Raw genomic sequence first — 19,834 nt, 5'->3', positions numbered from 1 at the left:
CGGCAGGGGTGACAGTACTAAAAAGTAAGGTATTCATATGGACACAAATCAGAAGCGCCGGTACTACTGGTGAGGAACCGGTTTGTACTGAACTATCATTGTAGTTGTTGAGGTTTTGTGTAAGAGATGAGAACAAAAAAAAACACATTTCACTAAGATGTCACAACTTATACCAAATAAATATGTTTTGTGGAATTCTGTATGAATCAATAGTGAAAGGCTGCAGTTGGATGATATTGAATTATGGTCATACCAAAGAAAGTAAGATTAAAGTTGCATTAAAGTCAGAGGCCCAAGTCTTTTTCAAGACTTATCGTCAATATTAGGAGTAAATTTATTCACAAACATGAAAAAGTGTATTTGTGCTTCTCCAATCTCAGTGTAACTCCGTCTATTCATGACTCAGCAAAACAAATCTCCCATCTGTAGCCAGAATGCTGCTGCCAGCCTGTTCACACCAGTCTTTTCTACCCTTTAGTGCTTGATTTTGGAGTTGATTTTAGCAACATGCACAGCCTAATCACTGCAAGAGATCTTCTGGCCGGTCCTGTTGCCAGACTACTTGGAAACAACACGATGATGCACACAGCTGTTGCTCCCAGTAACCCAGTGCTCTTAGAGAAAGCATCGGTGGGAACAGCGGATCCTGAGGGCGGTCAGTGACACACCATGAAGGGGGAACTTTTAATTTTCGTCAGATTTTTTCCCATTAAACTGCATTCTCAGAATGTCCGCATCCCACACATTATCATTTTCAGCACATGTACAGAAGTTTGTGTGGGTATTTGCAGTATGTGGTTCAAGGCGAAGGTAAATTGGTGCACAAAAGGTTGCAGTGCGTCAGTGCCGCATTACAAATTCAAGGCTGCAGATGTTACATATATCTGTCCTGTTGCTGGCAGATGGCTAAACGGTTTGAATCAACTGAAAAGGAGAGGTTTCATAATGATGGTAGGAATCATCCATCTTTTTTCAGTACAGACTACCTTACTAAATATGTGTCTACCATTGGAAAGTGTATATTCAGTGTTCAATGGTTCTACATTTGGGGGACATATGCTTATTTGCTTGAGTTAGATGAGATGTCTATCCGTCCAGTAAATACAAGGTTACAGAAGCTAGCAGGCAATCTTGTTTAGCATTAAGATGGGAAGCAAGGGAAACAGCTAGCCTGTTTTTTGAAGTAACACAATCCTCCGACGAGCACCTCTAAAGCTCACTAATTGACAAATTATTTCTTGTTTGATTAATCTGTACAAACACGGATAGAGCGCAGTTTTAGTCTGCTGCGTATTCAGTTAAAATATGCACCAAGTCGTCCAAACTAAACAACAATATCTAATTTTTGTAAATACCCTCCAGGCGCCCTTATTGGCACAAGGACATCATTTTCAGTCTTTTGTCAGCAAAAATATAATGGTTTTTCTGATCCGACACCACTATGGTTAAGGTTTGGTTAGATTTAGGCACAAAAAAGACTTGGTGTCTTTTAACCACGACCACAATTGTTTCCAAATCATAAAACCAACATTAACTGTTGGTATAGGAAACGGGAATCAAATGGTGGTCTCCCATGTCAAAGTCCCACATTTTTGCTCCAGACGGATGCACAGATTCATAATTCCTGCAGCCGCTTTGTAATTTAGCCATAGACTCATGTTGTTGTTGGCCATTTGCTGGAATGACTGATCCTGTCATTTTCCTGGGAGGACAGTTTTGGGTTATATGGGCTAATGAATGGAATTTATAAAAAAAAATTACAGAGCAATTAGAGTGAGGCTGAAGAAGATTCCCACTTCCTCTGTCAGTTTATGTATTAACTTTTCTCAGAATAGTTAACACAAAAACTCCCACAAGAAAGAAAAAAAACGTGACAAGTTTTCCCTCTATGTATGGAACATACACTGTAAAAGACCCATGTGTGCAGCACTAAAACTGTCTCTATAATGAGCCTTTGTCATTTGGTCCAAACAGCTTTCACATAAGAAAAAAATGCAATGACTGCCAGCAGTGCCCAGCTGGATGTGTGAAAGGAAACTTTTCCAGGGTAAGGCCTCCAACGTTTTAAAATGGGGGATTCCCATGAAAGTGTTTTGGCTCTATAATCCACATTAGAGAACATACAAAGAACCTTTGCATGTACATTTGTCTGTTCCAGTGCATAGACTCAATGCACAAATTTAAAAATCGGTGACCACAGCATTACCGCCAATTATTGATGAAACAAGGCTCTGCCTATCATGTGATGCTAGAGCTTGGAAACAGTCAGATTTATGACAAAACCAAAAACCTTTCAGGCATTCATATAAAGAAAATGAAAATAAAAAATAAACTAGACTGGGATAGTGTTTTATTGTGTAGAAAAAAACCTTGTGTGATGGTTTGGGTCTTTGTGCTGGTTTTTAGAGTCCGGGGGGAATGTGACCATTTCCTGCTGTTATGGCTTCATCGCAGCGTTGTATTGAAAACACTTCTTCCTGGTTTCCATTGATTACTGGAGAGGAGGGCCAACAGTCCAATGATAACCCAGGAAGAGATAACCAGCAGGCCTGTTTCAAAGCCAATGCTTATACTAAAAGGGCCTAATCTCACAATAATGGAAAAAGAGAAGGAAACTCCAAAACCACATAATGATGACTGGTCAAGAGAAAAAAATGTCAATATAATTTGTGGTTGAGTTAAATTCTTTCACTCGTTCTTTCTAATCGTTTGGTTCACATTTTGGGGTCCAGTTTAAACTAGTTTAAACCAGGTCGTGACTTCTGTCCCATGGGATCCTTATTTCTACAGAACATTAGGCTTTCCACGTACCACCATTATGACAAACAGTAGCATCAACTGACCATATTTAGCTATACGGACAGCTCACACAGGAGGCAGGTTTATTCCTAACAAGATGATTTATTGTTGACTGTTCTTGTTAAACCGGTTCAAGAACCAGAGTTAATTTGGTGGAAATCAGGTCCTTCTAGTCCACACTTCTCTTCCTAAAGTCATAGTTCCTGTTTGGAGCCACGATTGCGGTGTTTTTGGATGTATGCATGTTCTACATACATGAACATAACTATGTAGCGGGCTGACATTGAAATAAAATATTACAGGAAATGCAAAACCTATTTTAAATGGCAAGTATTTTCATTTGAAATTTGATTGTGTTATTTTGATTAATTTATTAAATTTTAAAAACTTATTACTTTGCATACCACTAGAAGGCAGCTCGCATACCACCAGTGGTACACAAACCATAGTTTGAGAACCAGCGGATTACAGCCACTAGCAGTGCCTCATGTGTGTTCTGTGTTTATTACCAGATGGATAAAGGTTTCCTGTGCCCCCTGTAGAGCATAGAGAAAGGCTGAGCTGATGTAGTATTATGTACTGTGTAGCTGCTGGTTGTGACCTTATTGGGCACTTCCTCAGCTGTGGCTGGCTCGGGAAAAAGTATATATCATTGCAGATAACCAGCAGAGGCAGTTAACCTAGCTCTCTCTCTCAGACCGGCTGACTGAAACAGCCTGTAGCTGTGATTACAAACCTTGGATGACAGAGCTTTGGCTGTTGCTGTTGCTGTGATTGTGGCTGTAGCTATGGCTGCACTTTGGTTGTTATGATTATGGCTGTGACACATTAGTTTATAATGAGTGTAACACTAACTACACACTGGGGCTGTGTGTGTGCAGTGAACTGACATGGTTGTGTTGGCTGAGCGCTGTATTGAAGCTACTGTATTCCCGAACTCCCGTGGTGTATTCGTAACACATCTGTCATATCTGATAGAAGCACAGCGTTCGAATCCCGTGTGGCTTAACAATGCTTTCTTGGCGAATGGTAATAGGAGCAGTAAATCTGTCACAGTTCAGCTACTGTATATCCAGAGCATCATAGATTCAACCACAAACACAGCCATAGGAACAAAGCAGCACAGCCAGTGGCTTTAAACTGTTGGAGGTCGGCCTTTTAAAAGAAGTATTGAGCAATAAATGAATCATCGAGTGTCACATCGTCTCTTCTTTCTGTAGTATTTTCAAAATGTTCCCCTAAACTGTATTAAAACTGGGCTGGACCAACACATTTACTGTTACCATGGATCTGGAGGAAAGCAAAAAATATTGGAATGCAATGCCAAACTTAATGCGAGGGAATGCAGAAGGTATTGCAACATCTGGACACATTGTTGTTGTTAACTGATCACTGCCCCTCTAAGAGATCACTTGTAAACTTAACATCTCTATTGTATGTCAGTTAGTTTTGTAGTGAAGCTCCTTATTTTTTAGCCACACCAGCATCATGGCTCTAAGGTAACGTCTGTCGGACCACGACAACTTGAATCTTTATCCAGGCATTTGTGTTCCCCAAACTGAAGACCTCGGTTTAATGGATTGTCATAATCTCTTCTTTTTTAACCTGGCGCCCTTATCAGGAATAAATTTAATGGAAAATGGTAATCTACCTGCTAAAAATCAGCATATTAGCCTTGCTGTTGTTCGCATGCTGGCATTAGCATGAGGCACTAGCATGGCTGTAGATGAACAAAACACGGAAGCACTTTTTCCATCAGTCACTCCTATTATACATAATGTGTGTGTGTGTGTGTGTGAGTTTGAATGGTCCCCATATTTTTTTTATTCACTAATTTTTTGTTTGCCATCTTATCTGTGCATATGCCGGATACAACAGTGTTTGCACACACACATCAGAGGTTGTGGTTATAATTCATTGTTTGCTCACACATTTAGCTCTTTATTACAAGTGGATGAAGGAAACAGGATGTGAAGGAAACAGGATGTGAAGACAAACATGTACAATAAGAAGAAGAGACAAACATCCATCACTGAGACATTTTTATTTCAGTCTTACAAAATAAATACCTCCAAATTTAAAAATTGTGTGTGAAGTCTCTGGTGGGTATTATTTTCAAGCCAGCACAGGGAGAGTCAAAATCAAACATGCAAACCTGTTGATCATGCTGTCCAGGATTTTTATACACACTAGCTTGTTTGCACTGGGTGTTAGCCAAGATAAAACGGGAGGAATTTAATGCTAACACACACAGTGGACGATAACTGCAGGAACTGACTGTGCTGGAGCCAAACCTTTGTTGTAGTGTTTTTCTCATCAAATTCAAAGACTATTTGAAGTTCTTGATATTTTAGGGGGATTTACAGCAAGACCAGCAGGCTTTAAATGTCATTTTTAAGATGTATTCAGAAAAATCTGTAATATGCTGTCACACAACCTGCTGTGACTGACTTAAATGTAACTATCAGAAACTCCACAGGGTACCTTGAAAAAATACATCACTGATAATGTCATCAATATGAGCTCATGTGCAGTTAAGTTACGGGACACTTGTTCAGCAGTGTGTGTCATAATTTAAAACATATTCCACACACATTATAACAAACTTTACAAACTTCCATGTATTCAATGTATTGCACATATTTTAACCCTTTTACAATAATGGTTTGTGGAATACATATTAGTCATTTAAAAAATCATAATTAAAAAAGATTAAAATCTATTATTAAGAAAAGTTATGGTTATGTATGGAACATACACATTGTACATTGAGGTAAATCTTCCTCAAAAATATAATTAAAGTAACAGTTTTTTACCCAGGTTTAGGATTTATTGCATCTCCGTAACCCATTGAATTATGGACTTCATGTAAGCAAATAAAGATATGTTTACATTCAGTGTTTCTCACCAAAAAACTACCACTAATTGTCGATCATTAGAGTAAAACCATCACCACGTGCACAATACAAACAAACTGTGATTTGCTCAATAGCACCCCTAGTGGTCAAAAACTACTATAGGGTTTCTTTAAGTTAGATGTACAATATGTGCGCACTTGATGAAGAGATAAGACGGTGGAGAACAGGAGTGATCTTTCTCACTCTGCCAATACACCAAACATTTGTCCGAGCAGGATGTCAACACTTAAATTAAAGGTTTAAAAAAGGTCATTCGGTATCCAGGACACCGGATTCATTCACCAGAATGTAACTAACTTACTAAAATGTGTAAAAAAAAAAAAAAGGAAAAAATCTGTGTGACTAAGCTCTTCCAAAGACTATTTTCATGTTTGTTTACTTCACGGGCAGATGACAGGGCCTGGTGGTTGAGCAAACAAGAAAATTGGATTGCTGGACAGGACACATGGCCCAATTCAACCTCTTGGAAAACATAAACCAGTGAAGGAAGAAATGGGAGCGGATCCTCATGTTTGTGAGAGGAGAATGAGATAAGTAAATTAACAAAGATGGTCTAATTTCAGCAATTTTGATTATTAAATTTGATTAGTTTCTGAGTGTATGTTTCTGTCACAATCGATGGGGAGTTTCTCACTCGTTTCAACTCATTCACATCACATTAGAGTAATTGTGATGATCTCGACACATTTTCGACACACTTGCAATTTCGTCTTCCAAGTTGTAATTTCATGTGTAAATGTTTGTCTTTATCATTGGAACCTGATTATTCTCCGTAAAGAAAACCTGACCCACCCACTGTGCAAATAAGTCTTACAACTATATTCGTACCCTTAAACCAACATTGCATCAAATACTGACAGAGATACAAAGGTTTTAATAGGCTTTGCATTCCTTTGCTGTACTGTTTTTTTTTTTGCAACATGTTATTCAGTCCAGTTTTAATTTGTCTACCTTCTCATGACACTTTCCATATAGATTCTCCTGATAAAATCCCTGGCATGAATGCAACAAATCAACCATAACAAGATCTCACTTGTCAGTTAATATCTGAGGTCATGCATCACCACTCTCTCCTATAAAATCTACAGATCCATGACATGTGACTGGGGACTTAAGCCCAACTGGCCTCTACCTAACCTCATGATCATTGCACACTTGAATACTGTCCAAGCAACGAAATGCCCAAAATGATTCCTATCTAATTTATTTACCATTAATCAGGTATTTCCTGACATAAATGCAAACCAAAAGGGGTTCTAATGTGTTTAATACTGTACCAGTGCCAAGGGGGTCAGGTGGGCCAAAGCACAAAGCTGGACCCTTTGAAGTAAGTCAAGGAAGTCAAGGAAGGCGGAGAGGAGGTTTGTCTCCCTGCCTGACTCATGGTTAACTAGACATGTGATTAGCATTGCTGTCTGCTACTTAGTTGGCCCTGCAGTCAGCCTGGTCTGCCCTCAGAGGAAATACTGCCTGCGGGCTACTCTGTCAACACCAAGGTAAGTTTTATTTATGTATACTGACCTCCTTGTGATGTTAAGAGGAATGAATGATGCTAATGCCCACATGTGTTCGTATCTCAGAGATGCTACTATAAATTTAAACCCGTTGTTGCGTCTTTTTTTTATACTTGTGATACTTAAACTTATCAGCTGGCAACAGTGTTTTTGGCTCCTTTCATTGGACCAAACTCATGTCTGAAACTAAATCTACTGAAAGGTAACCAAGGTTGCCACATTTAAAATAAGTATAATATAGTATAATGTATTCTTTATCTGTATTGTTCTTATGCTGGTAAAACTATTCCAGGTTTGTGTGCGCCCACACCTGTTATCATGCCAAACCTTCCTTTTTGCAAACACAAGGAGTCCTTCAAATGTGCCCTGCAGCGAATTTAATGCTGTTAATCCTTTGTAGACCTCATGGTAAACAATTTCAATGGCTAATGAATAAAGACTGAAATATTAATATAGTAAGGAATATAATAGTTAGTGTGTGCATGTTTTCATAATCTTCCTCTAATACAACAAAGATACTAAGTTGGTCACACCCGCTAAGCAAATACACACAGGGCTTTTATATGCTGCTTGGCTATTCAATGAAGAATTTAACTTGTGTGCAAACTATATCATGGCTTTTAGGGGAGCTTAATGTTTTGACTGTGGAAATGAATAATGGCAATTTGGTACAGATCAGGAAAGTTTGTTTGTTTTTTCTGATCTTTTCTTAACTGACGTTCCTTAACTTAAAGTAAATAAAGTCAATGATATTGAGCCACCACGCTTCAATGTTGATGGCAAGAATATCATGCATGACGGTATCTTTATTAAAGTGAATTGTTGATGAATCATCCTAATGCATGAATCATGCATCAATAATAGCCTTATTCCATGCATGATTTGGAAGATATAAAAAAAGTACCATATCATATTGTCCATAGTAAGTCTTATTAAGCTTCCCCTGGCTCCCCTGTAGTTCACACCCTGCTTTAACTGTGGGAAGGTCGTAAGCAGTATCTTACACAGCTGGCTGAGTACAATGTTCGACTCAGATTGTTCTAGCATTTAGATGTGACTTATATCTCTGTTAAACTTGCATGCTTGTTTTTACCATTAGTGCCCACTTGCAGAAGCAGAAATTAGATTAGGCTTCTTTTTTTTTTTTACATAACACAATTATGTGATGTTCTTGAGCATTCCTCCTGTCCTCCCTGATTATCTAGTGTTTACATGCAATTCAGTGGTATTAGATTGTGTGTGTGAAGGTCTGCGTGTACATGTGTGCATCGCTCTGTCGGCCTGAGAGATACCTCATCCTCTACGACCAATTCATTATAAAACTGGACCATGTGAAATATTTGGGCAGGCTCCATTTAACAGACTTGATTAAAATCTCTGAGCAATGTGATGGTTGAACGGTGCCAAACCTCCCCAGATCACAGGACAGATGCATGTGACAGAGATGTTTTAAGCACCTAATCGAGAGCAATACTCCAAGTCACTGACCCTTGATCGATACTATTATTCTGGTCTGCTGTTTTTGGCGAAAGAGCAAGAAAAACATCTGTAACCTTTGAATTGTAATTTCGGTTAGGCTTAAGTTAAAGGTTAATTAACTTTTAGTGAAGTTAGTGTTACAGTCTGTCAAGGAAGGAAAAAGAGAAGACAGAAACTATTTTCTAGCTGTTGAGCATTAAAGAACGGAGATATTAGAAGAGCCATAATGTCCGAAATGCGGAAGTTGTCAAGAAGACTCACAATCCATATTGAGGTTTTAAAGTTGGTTGCTGTAATCTTGCCAATAATAGCCACAAAGTTATCCACATGACTTTGCAGTGAAAGATAGGGCACAAAATCCACAGTCACAGCCCAACCCCTCGTTCTGTGCAAAATACATTCTAAAGCCAAAGCTAATAAGAGGCTTCAGCAGCTGAGTTGGCCAATTAAGTGGGGATCTTCCATATTTACAGTGTTTATAGTATGAGATTCCCTTTGCATGTTTCCATGGACAGTGTTTCCTACTTTGCATGTAGGGTTTTTTACCAAGGCACAACACCAGCAATGTACACACTACAGCTAGGAGACCTATCTTTTAATGAATATATAGGCATGAGCAAATGTCTTGACCAGACTTTTAATTTTACAGTGTTATGTTTGCAACAAAGTGAAATAAAGAGCAACGTGCAGCAGATGTAAACAGGGCCTTTATCCACTGTTGTGGTGCAATGTTTAAGAGGTCAGTGAAACACTTATGGTTTAGAAACTTGTGTTTCAAATTCATTCCCTTTGCTCCCACCAATGAGTAGCAGGGACATTCACGTGCAAACTTCACGCAGGAAATCTGTTTCCAACCTGGCACGTGAATTTGTACCGTGAACGAGACGTGACCAACTGATTGAACACTCATGTCGAGTTGTTTACTTTAACACTAATGTTGCATTGAATCGCTGGCGGTGCAACACTGATTGATTATTTGGAAAAAGAATGCAAGTGACCTAATTTTATAATTTGTAGTGATCATGCAACATCTTTACTCTCACTTTTTTAACACTATTAATGCTGACTAATAGCTTAACCTTGCCTGATTTACAACCGACTAATCGTATTTTTTCTTTTTACTGTAGCAGCACCAGGCGGCCTGCCAGCTCACAGGCATCAGATTCACAATTATGCCTGGCACAACAACAGGCAAGAAGCTGGATCTTTCCAAGCTCACAGATGAGGAGGCCAAGCATGTTTGGGCAGTCGTCCAACGAGATTTTGACCTGAGGAAGAAGGAGGAAGACAGACTTGGGTAAGTTAAAAAGATCATGTTAAGTTTCCATTTGATAAAGATCTGTCTCTCAGTGATCCCATAGAAAGATACCCCTTTGGATGTGTATGGCTTCAGGATTAACCTCACTATGGTTGTGCAATCCCACAATAACCCCCAAAACCCCTGAAAACCCCTGAATTCTTTAGGGGTTTGGTATTTATAAAACACAAGTAGTAATGGTGTCTGTAATTAAAATGAACCCTATTACAGTATTCCAATACAGACAAACAAAAAATAAGCAGACAAATAATGAATAATCATGAATTCAGAATTATAAATCTAAGACTAGTATAAGATTATACTAAAAAAAAAGTAAAAAAATGTAGTGTTTTTATTTTCTGCTCCAAATGTCAGCTACAAGGCATGTGACTCACAGCACGTAACTTATGTAAGTTTTGTTTTCATATGGGACAGAAACCCAGGTTTACTGGTTGAAAATCCACCCAAAATGGACTTAATCGCTCTTTTTACTGTTACCAGACACAAATGGGTTTACATCAAAGCCCAGTGTGTCTCATACAGAAGGGTACTCTGTGTATCTATATGAGACACTGAGGAGGGTTACAAAGTGTCGGTAATTGAAAAGAATTGAGAATTTGTGATTTCTTCTCTCACACAACTCACAAATAGATCAGTAAATTGGACACTAGAGACAAACAAAAATCACTTTTGAATAGAAACACTGTCCAGTATTTGTTTCACATGGTGGTTCATTGCTCTTATATCGTATTATAACGTCAGCGTAAACACACATATCGCAGTGAGCCAGTAATCACATATCCTGTTCTCAAACCGTGTAATGCGAGATAACTGGTTGTCTGCTGGGTTTCTTTATTGAGGGAAGATGGCTGGTCTTGTTTAAATTTCGTAAGGCAGAAATACAGTAAAATGCTGCGCTGTATTTCTGAAGGCTGCTCTAACTTTGTTGAGCTGTGCGTCATCATGATTCAGTCATTTGCTCCTAACTCACTGAGCTACTGCTCACATGTCTCCTTGGCAATAGTGAGTGATGGATGGTTTAGATATCAGGCTGTGGGAGGAAGAGGTTTAGAGGGAATTTCCCCTCTCTCTTGGATGTGGGATGACCTCTGCACAGCAGCAGCAGCAGCAGTCCTCTTGGAGAGTAAGGATAGTCCACAAAATGAAGAAAACATTCACTTATACATTCTTTCACCTGCTATTTGTATCTTTAAACCTTTGTTGAAAGCCTAAAGCTACAAAAGTCGTGATGTGTGAAAGCTTACCCTAAGGGCTGTGTTGACACTGCAGGCGGTGACTCAGATCAGTTTTTTTCATGACAGTTTGAACAGAATAAATCACATATAATCTGATCATGTGGTCCAAATCAGAGACTGTCACAACACAGGAAAATCAGGATTGGACCCAAATGCAAGACAGCACTGGAAGCAGGAAGATTTAGTTGATTTAATATAATATTTCCACAAACAAGCAGGTCTACATGCAGGTAAACAGATCGAAGAAATGCAAAAGCAAAAAATCTAACAAGGGAACTCAGAGCAGAGACAAAACCAGGAACAAAAACAAGACACAGCTGAGGGGAATGATAACGATGATTGCTTAGCGGGTGTGACCACTCAGGGTGGGGCAGATAATCTAAACAGACAAAGACAGCAAATGAGTGTAAACAAGACACAAGAGGAGGAGAATTACAAAATAAAACAGGAAATAACTCAAAGAAAATCCCAAACCATGACTGTTTTTTTTTACAATGTGACCCCAGTGTGAACAGTCATATTAGAATTCATGTGACCTTTATGTCACTCTGGATTTATTTGGGTCACTTCAGGTCACTGTGACCTGTTCACACTGGAATGTCATATGGGCCAAACAAAACAACAACCAAAAGGTTTATACACAGTATTTATAATTTCAATTATTCACTGAAACCACCCACACATCATCCACCCCCCAGATTACACATGGCAGCGTCGTTACATATTGCCCGGAAAACCTGGAATACCTGCTTAAGTTTCCTCCGTATCAGTTCATTTGATTAAACACAACACGTATATCAGAACAGGCACCACATGGGCATAAACTGAAAGAATGAAGGTATTAAAGCTAAATTTGTTGTCTACAAGACAACAGGAACCGCTTTACAGTAAAGCCTTTCTCCTTTCACTTTATATGACCCTTCAGAGCATATCACCAAACACATTTGCAAGTGATCAGATCAAATGATCCCCAGGAGCTCCTGGTGTGTTCAACTTCACTTATTGTATTACAAGTTGTAACCTCTTGATGTACACACCCATAGTCCACACACACAGGTGTTTCCAGTGAAGGAGTGTGCGTGGGGGTAAAAGCTGTTCGTGATTAATCTTGAGTTTGGCGACGTCACACAGTTTCCATATAGCTCCACCTACTTCCACCTGACTGGAGGTAGTGATTGGAAACACCTGTGTGGGGTTGCAGGGCCTTTAAAAAACAAGTGAACTAAAGTCTATCTTGATGTGATCTGGCTCTTTTTATTACTCATGTGGAGGGGTTTTTTCCTACGATGGCTATCTCAGACAAATTGATTTCCTACTTATTCGTACAGCTTTCTGATCTCCAGGAATAAAATACTTCAGTTTATATTTCTCAGTGTTGTTTCTGGGCTGGATATCTCGTCTGAGCCACTTTGAAATGTTCCAGACTTTAAGACAATTTTTGAATGCATTCACAAGATTTCCTGTTGTTCCTTATTTTTCCCCTCCTCTGTTAGACATTGTGCTTTTGTGCATAATAAAATGGTCCTTTTACAATGATTTAATCGCACTGGAACCTTCTTGTCTCCAGCCTGGATTTCCCCAAAGCAGCAATAAATGGGGGAAGTCTGATTTTTGTCAACGTACATTTTCATACATGCTGTTTATTCTTGAAGATTCCTCACTCCAGAGGCAGGTATGTCTGTGTTTGTGAGTCTCCTTCGGGACTACACTTTCCTTCTTCAGTTTCAGCTATTTAGCTTGCGTTCCCTGCCAAGGTTCTTCTTCAGCTATTTGTTTTCCGTTCAAATGAGCTGTTGTTTTCATGCATGGCCTCTGCAATCTATAAATAGGTGCTGATCTTCATGTGGTTTACATATAAAACTGTCACGACTAAATCTTGTAAAACCACATATGTTGGATTATAGAATGGAATATCTTATTCTGGCGAGGATTTAGTGTTTGTTTTGCTTCACCAAGTCCACCACAACAACAAAGACATCATTTAACTTCAAAAAAAGGGATTTTTAAGTTTGTTTAGTCATAATTTTCCGTTGGTGTATTCATTTTAAAGTCAAAAATGTAATGACATGAAATCTGTGATACATTAATATTAAAATACTTTCTAATTAGGCTACTTCCTGTTGAGTTTGGACTTACTTTCATCAGATCAGGTGATCAACTGAATGCTAATGTTGCTCTGTTTCCAGTGTATATAGGCAATTATTTGCTTGCACATTCGCTACATCAAGTTTAAAAAGTGATAATATGTCAGTGTTGTGTTTCCACTCCCCGCAAATGGCAAAAAAGGACAGAGGGAGAGATTTAATGCTGTTTGAAAGTGTTCTGGACTTGAGCATAGTTTTAACTGTGTAGCTTAGTTTCCTGCACAGAGATAAAAATAACCTGTCTTTAATTTGAAGACAGAAACCCAAATTAAGTTAAGCTGCAACAGATTTATAACTGTGAGAAGTTTGTTAGTAAGGTCTAAATTTGGATGGGTTCACAAATGAGTCATATGAGCAAAGGCTCATTTTAAAGAACATAAAAGCATAACAGCCCTTTGAGGAAGAATCAAAAACTATCCTAATATCCCAAATGCATTTCCTCATTGATTGACTGTTTGTTGTCTTAAGCAAAATGGAAACGCATCTACATACAAATTGAATGTGCTGCTGCTGGGTCTCTCACTGGAAAGCATTATGTCTTAGCCCTAATCGTCTGTGTGTGTGTGTGTGTGTGTGTGTGTGTGTCTGTGCCAGAGTGTGTGTGAGAGTCCCTCTTTTTATTTCTCTCTCATTCTCACTTTGAATCGCCCCTTGAAGTATAGGGTGACAGAATTGATTTAAGAGAGAGAAAAAGAGGAGAATATGAGGTTTTGATGTGGAGATGGAAGATTGAGAGATAAGCACACCGGCTCAAACGCGGATAAGAACGTCTGAAACTGGAAGTTCATTTAAACTAGAGAGTGTTTGATTTGTGCGGACAGGCATGGCGAGAAGATCGCCATGTATGGGAACACTCAGTTACTTTGCTCTTCATTGCTGTCTGTGTCTAAGTGAACGTCTGGCTGCCGCACCCGGATTCCTGAGCTCTGCCAGTTAAGCAAATACTCTGCAGTACCTGCTTTTAATCAAATACTGAGGAAAAGGGAGGATTCAGAGAACATACTTAAGGGTGTTACTTGGTAAAAACTACAGAGAAAATGTACATGGTCATATCAGCTATTTATAGTGTAAAGCTTAGTTTTATGACCTTCACGTTTTGCAGCAGGAAAGGAAGTGAGAGAATATAATCATTTAATTGTTGCATTGTAGTTCCCTGATCTCTTTGAAAAAGTGCTGTTGTGATGAAAATTGAATATAATATTCATAAGTATGTTTTCGTAGTTTCTCCTACTAACAGAGGAAGGGGAGGCGAGTGGTATTCAGCTGGCTACAACCTGCAATCTCACCAGTAGATGCCACTAAATCTTACTGGACCTTTCAAGGTGTCCTGTGGAGTTTTCTTCTAAATAACCAAGAATTATTTTTACATTACAAGTGTTGAATTCATTTTTTACATCGTGCAATATTTAAAAACAAATAGTTCTTAAAGATTTTTAAATCCAGCTGTTTTTACATCCATGTTTACTTGCTTGCAGTAAAATAGTGTGAAACCAGTGGCAGGACAATGTGTGTGAATCGGTGTGTGTACCATGTGTTTCCTCATGCACAAACACAACATCTCCTGTACAGATATTTAAGGGAAGAACAATTAATTCAAGAAGAATAACTAAATAATGATCTTATGGGATCTAATTAAAATTTTGATAGATAAAATAATAAGGAGATCAGGTCGCTGGGGAAGGAGGGATGGGGGTCAAATGAATGGATGGGAAGGGAGGGAGTAAAGAAGGATTTAAAAAGGTTTAAGTTACTAGGATTGTAGGACATTCAGATGGAGGTCATTTTCATTTCAGGGGGGTTTCTTTTCTATATTATAGTATGATATATTCTTGTATGTATTTTTTTCCTTCTTTATCCCTTACACTATTTATTATTATATTTATTTATTTAGATATGTGATATGTACTCCATAATGAATGTGGTAGTTGAGAAAGCCAAACCAATAAAATACATTTGTCAAAAAAACACAACACAACAGGGACCCCTCTCTTTTACAATGGTTCATAAAAGCATTTAAACATTGCCAGGAAGAAATCCTCTGCTGCACATAAGTGTCTTCATATTTACAGATAGAAATATGAGGGACAGCAGTCTACAAATAAAGGGGTTGACAAACCAACAGGGAATTATCACACAAATCTGCAGTTTCACTCTACAGAGCATTTTAGCGTCTTTCAGCTCATTGTTTCTGTTTCATGGCCCACAGCTTTACTGCTTTGCATCAGTCTCATTGCTCTCGTCAGCATCATTTCCAGCAGCAGGCAGCTGTTTCCAGTAAAAAAAAAAAAGCTCTGATGACTCTGCATTGTCTCTACTACCCAAAACAGCAGACGGAGACAGTTAGCAATTAGCTGTTGAACATAGTGTGGCATTTGGCAGCTAAAGAGCCACATATTTCACTCAGAAGTGGATGGAGACCAAAACAGAGCTAAGAAGAAGAGTTAGTATTGGACTTGCATTCATAGCTTTTAACACTACTTTGCACTACATTTCCCCAGTGCTGCTGTGTTAACTTTAATTTCTCCCATGGGGGATCAATAAAGAAACATCATATATTAAAAACCCAGATCCAAGTAAATGCTAATATGGCCCTGTGTCTGGTGGATATGTAACTTTCTGAACAAAATTCTGTCTTTTTATTAATTCTGCTTTAATGTTGTTATTGTATTATATTATATTGTGTTTATGTTGAGTGCAAAACAGTAAAGCAACAATCTAATCAACAAAATCTAAAATATTCCAGAGCTTTCAGTCACATCTCAAAAACCCTAAACCCCCCCTCACTCTTGGGAAGCCACTCGATATTTGAACTTGCCAGCCATGTATCAGTGCTTGGAAGGCTTGGTTGTTGCCTACAGCACCCATCTTATTTGAATCATAGAAGGCAATCTTGTTTACCAGCTCTGTGGGATTTGATGTTTCAGAGGAGGGAAGATTTAACAGATATTACTTTTAAATCACATCGCTAATGGCCAGCAGCTGTATCTGCAAAAGGTTATGGGATAATCCCGATGATCTGGGCTATGATTTAAAATAAAAAAAGCTTTAATAAACAATAAGCATCCTCTCATCCTCGGTGGACTCCACCCACTCTGTGTGACATTTGGGATTTGTTATCTGAATTTTTCCTTTCCGCTACTGTCAGCATCTCGGAGTGCTGAGTGAGGATGTTGCTTTTCCAACAATCAGCACAAGTTTGCCTCAAACTTTGTTGAAGAGAATGGTCTGACTCAAAGTAATGAAGTCATTCATGACACATGTGTGAGGAGCCGCCAAGTCACACAGGGGAGAGGAAAGATGTGTTTGTTTGAACAGGATTTGGCTTTTCTTTTTGAAGTCTCTGAGTGGAACTTGACTGAGGTTATTGCAGCGCTTACTGCCTCGTGCAGGTATAATTAGTAGCCGAGTATTTTCTAATGTTTTCATTGAGCGCAATTTCAGTCATTCCTGCAAGATGTTGCTAAAATTAATGCAGTGAGAATATTTGAAGAGAGTCATTTCTCTCTCTGCTGAATAAATGTTTGGATGGATGTTTTTTGCTACTTAAAATGAACTTGTTCCTGACCAAAAGTAAAATGTGACTTTAAGGTGTGTTACTAAATACCCATCATTAGCGAAAACTCGAGTAGAATCTTGTCTGCCACCAACCCATCACACAGTGCTCGTTTTTATACTGTGTAATAGAACCAGGGCGACCTCTTTTTTTCCGTCTATAATATGAAGCTTAACAAAACTAGTATTTATTTAACTTTGGGTGATGCCATTTACCCTGAGACACTGGAACAAACAAAGCTTTTTGGAAAATCAATAATGCAGTCCCTCAACTGGAAACAAAATTAGAGAAAAAGGCCTGCAGGTATTTACATACTATACACTCAATACTTGAGTGATAAATAAAAATGATCTCATTATAACACACCCAGTAGTGAGTATGCCCCAAATGTTTTTTTAAAGTGCCCCATCCAGCAAAACACCCTAGTGACATGCAAGATTACGCTTGCATATGTATTTCACCCAAAATGGGCCACTAGTTTTTACACATTGTTGTTTAACTTCTGCTGATTGCCTTCAGGGAGTAATGATAATTATGAAATTAACATTAAACACAGAAGAGGTGTAGATCTTGCAACTAATACTGGCCCACAGAGGAGTGAGACAACTACATAATAATGCATTTTCTGTGTATTCTTTATTCCACTCATGAAAACTGGACAGCTATGCCTCAGCTATGCAGACTGTAAATAAGTAGATACCCACCTGCACTAAACCACTAAACACGACCATTCTTCAACAGATTGTTCAGTCAAACATTTTACTGACAGTATTATGAATGCTTCGGCAATTAAGATCTAAATCATGGGGCCAACAGTAAAGCTGTATCTTGTCAATCTTAATTTGTTTTTCTTATTTGCAACCGTCGCACTAAATGTTTCCTGGAGAAGTTCAGCAATTTTTTCTGCCTTTACTGACTTTTCCATGTAACAAGGCTGACATAATATTTACACAAAGTTGCCAAAATGAAGCCATGTGTTGCCATCCGTGTGCTGACAACCCATCTCTTCACTCATAATTGTCAGCCAGCATTTTGACTCATAAATTCTCTGTATAATGAAATGGTATAACTTTTGTTTTTTTAGCTGCAAAAACACAAAGTGGGTAACAAATTAGAAATACCTTCAAATGTATTCCATGACAGCTCAACAGTCAGTCAGCCTTTTCGGTAAAATGTGCTCATTTGCTTTGTTTCTGAGAGTGAGATGAGTAGTGTAGGACATGCTTAGCTTAGCTTAGCACAAATACTGGAGCCAGGGAGAAACAGCCAACCTGGCTGTGTTCAAAGTTCAAACATACAGCTACCAACAACTCTAAAGCTGTCTTATTTTATGTACAAAGGCATGAAATGTAAAAATGACCATTTCTAATTTATGTTATGTTTTCGACTTATTTCTTGGCAAACGAGTGTATCCGTGTGCTCAGTATTTCTGTGTGGCCTGTCAAGCTATAGGGCAGAATGGCAGGTAAAGTGAGCACAAGTTTTGGTCTTAGTGCTGGCATGATGGTACCAAATTTGGCTGAATTCCATCAAAACAGTCAAGCCAGTGTCCAAAAAAAAATTTCCTGCTCCAAGATGTACATTAAAAAATGTCTACTGCAGTATTATACACAAGATAATAGTTAGCAGTAGACTTACAGTAATCAACCCTGCGTCAATGTCAAATACAGACCTTGGTTAAATAATTATCAGTGTTTGTTTAACCTGCCCAGCATACCAGATGGTGATGTTGGCACAATGAACCATGTACAAGGCCTATCAGAAAGTCAGTATAAGTAGTATAAATTTTCTGTGATGATGTATCGATCCCTAAAGCAAAAAGTAGTTTTTTTCACTTGCTGAGTTCAAGACATTAACCTGTGACTCAATGATACATTAAGTAATTTTCCTTCAAGAAACACACTAATCTCTTATACTGTTTGTAGTGAACAGCTGGGGTTTGTGTCATCTTTTACTGCCCCATCATGTTTTTCCATGATTTTTAGCATATGGTCTTTACAAATGCATGAAAACAGTAAATTATGACATGTTTATGACCCTAGGTTACATAGTGTCATACAGTAGATTTGGTTTGCCATTTCTATAGCTTTTACTATTGATATGATACCAAATGTGAAAGAGTTTTTAATGTTGTTCTTTTACTTTTGTTAATTGGTAGTTAACACAGAATATTTTCATGTTTTCACACATATTTCCAACCTTGTCTTTTTCAGGGAGCTAAAGACCAAGATTGAAAAAGAAGACACCAAAAGAGAGCTGTTGGGCAACCAGACCAGCCTGGCGGAGTCGCACTGTATTCGATGTCTTGAGCCCTTCAAGTTCCTGGTCAACAGCAAGCGTCAGTGTCTGGACTGCCAGCTCTACATCTGCAAGTCCTGCAGCCGCTACAACAAGAAGGAGCATGGCTGGGTGTGTGATCCCTGTCGCATGGCCAGGTAGGAAATGACAAATTAAAAAAAAAATAAACCTGTAGTAGGTTCAAAGTGAGGGCAGTAACGTGGTCAAAGGGTGAAAAATCTGTGTCTCTTTCAGAGATCCATTTACAAAGTGTCAGGTTCTCTTTAGAAACAATTTTTTTTTTTCAAGAGGTACATTTCAGAGCATATTTGCTTAATCAGTAGGGGTTTGGCACTGGCCTGTTTTCCCATATTTAAATTGATTGAGTCTGGCAAGGCTCCCAAACATTGCTTACTGATGACGTCACACATTATTATTATATTGACAGTTACTAAGCCATTTTTTTCCCTTTATTCTACCCTCACTTCATTTCCAATCTTATCATTTCTGTAAAGGCTATTTGCATCTTGCCAGCCAGTCTTGACGTACAGCTATTCAGTACAGTTCTACAGTTAACACTAAACACGCAAATCAGAG

General features: G+C 38.5%; 1 protein-coding gene across 4 annotated transcripts in view; it reads left to right on the top strand.

Moving 5' to 3' along the window:
• The first annotated feature begins 6,900 nt into the window (after positions 1–6,900).
• Positions 6,901–19,834, top strand: part of mlphb (melanophilin b) — a 35,805-nt gene continuing 22,871 nt past the window's right edge. For 2 of the 4 annotated variants that reach the window (XM_035675909.1, XM_035675907.1), the window contains exons 1-3: positions 6,902–7,213; positions 9,838–10,007; positions 19,174–19,395. In XM_035675909.1, coding sequence (XP_035531802.1) covers positions 9,883–10,007; positions 19,174–19,395 — 347 coding nt within the window. In that variant the 5' untranslated portion in view covers positions 6,902–7,213; positions 9,838–9,882. Of the gene's footprint in view, positions 7,214–9,457; positions 10,008–19,173; positions 19,396–19,834 lie in introns of those variants that run through there. The other 2 variants (XM_035675910.1, XM_035675908.1) reach the window with 2 other exon arrangements.

Source organism: Morone saxatilis, unplaced genomic scaffold (assembly GCF_004916995.1).
Source record: "Morone saxatilis isolate NCDOM2014 unplaced genomic scaffold, NCSU_SB_2.0 Contig5, whole genome shotgun sequence".
In the NCBI taxonomy this organism is placed as follows: domain Eukaryota; kingdom Metazoa; phylum Chordata; class Actinopteri; family Moronidae; genus Morone; species Morone saxatilis.
Note: the sequence above shows the minus strand (reverse complement) of the source record. Positions and strands in the feature narration are given on the sequence as shown.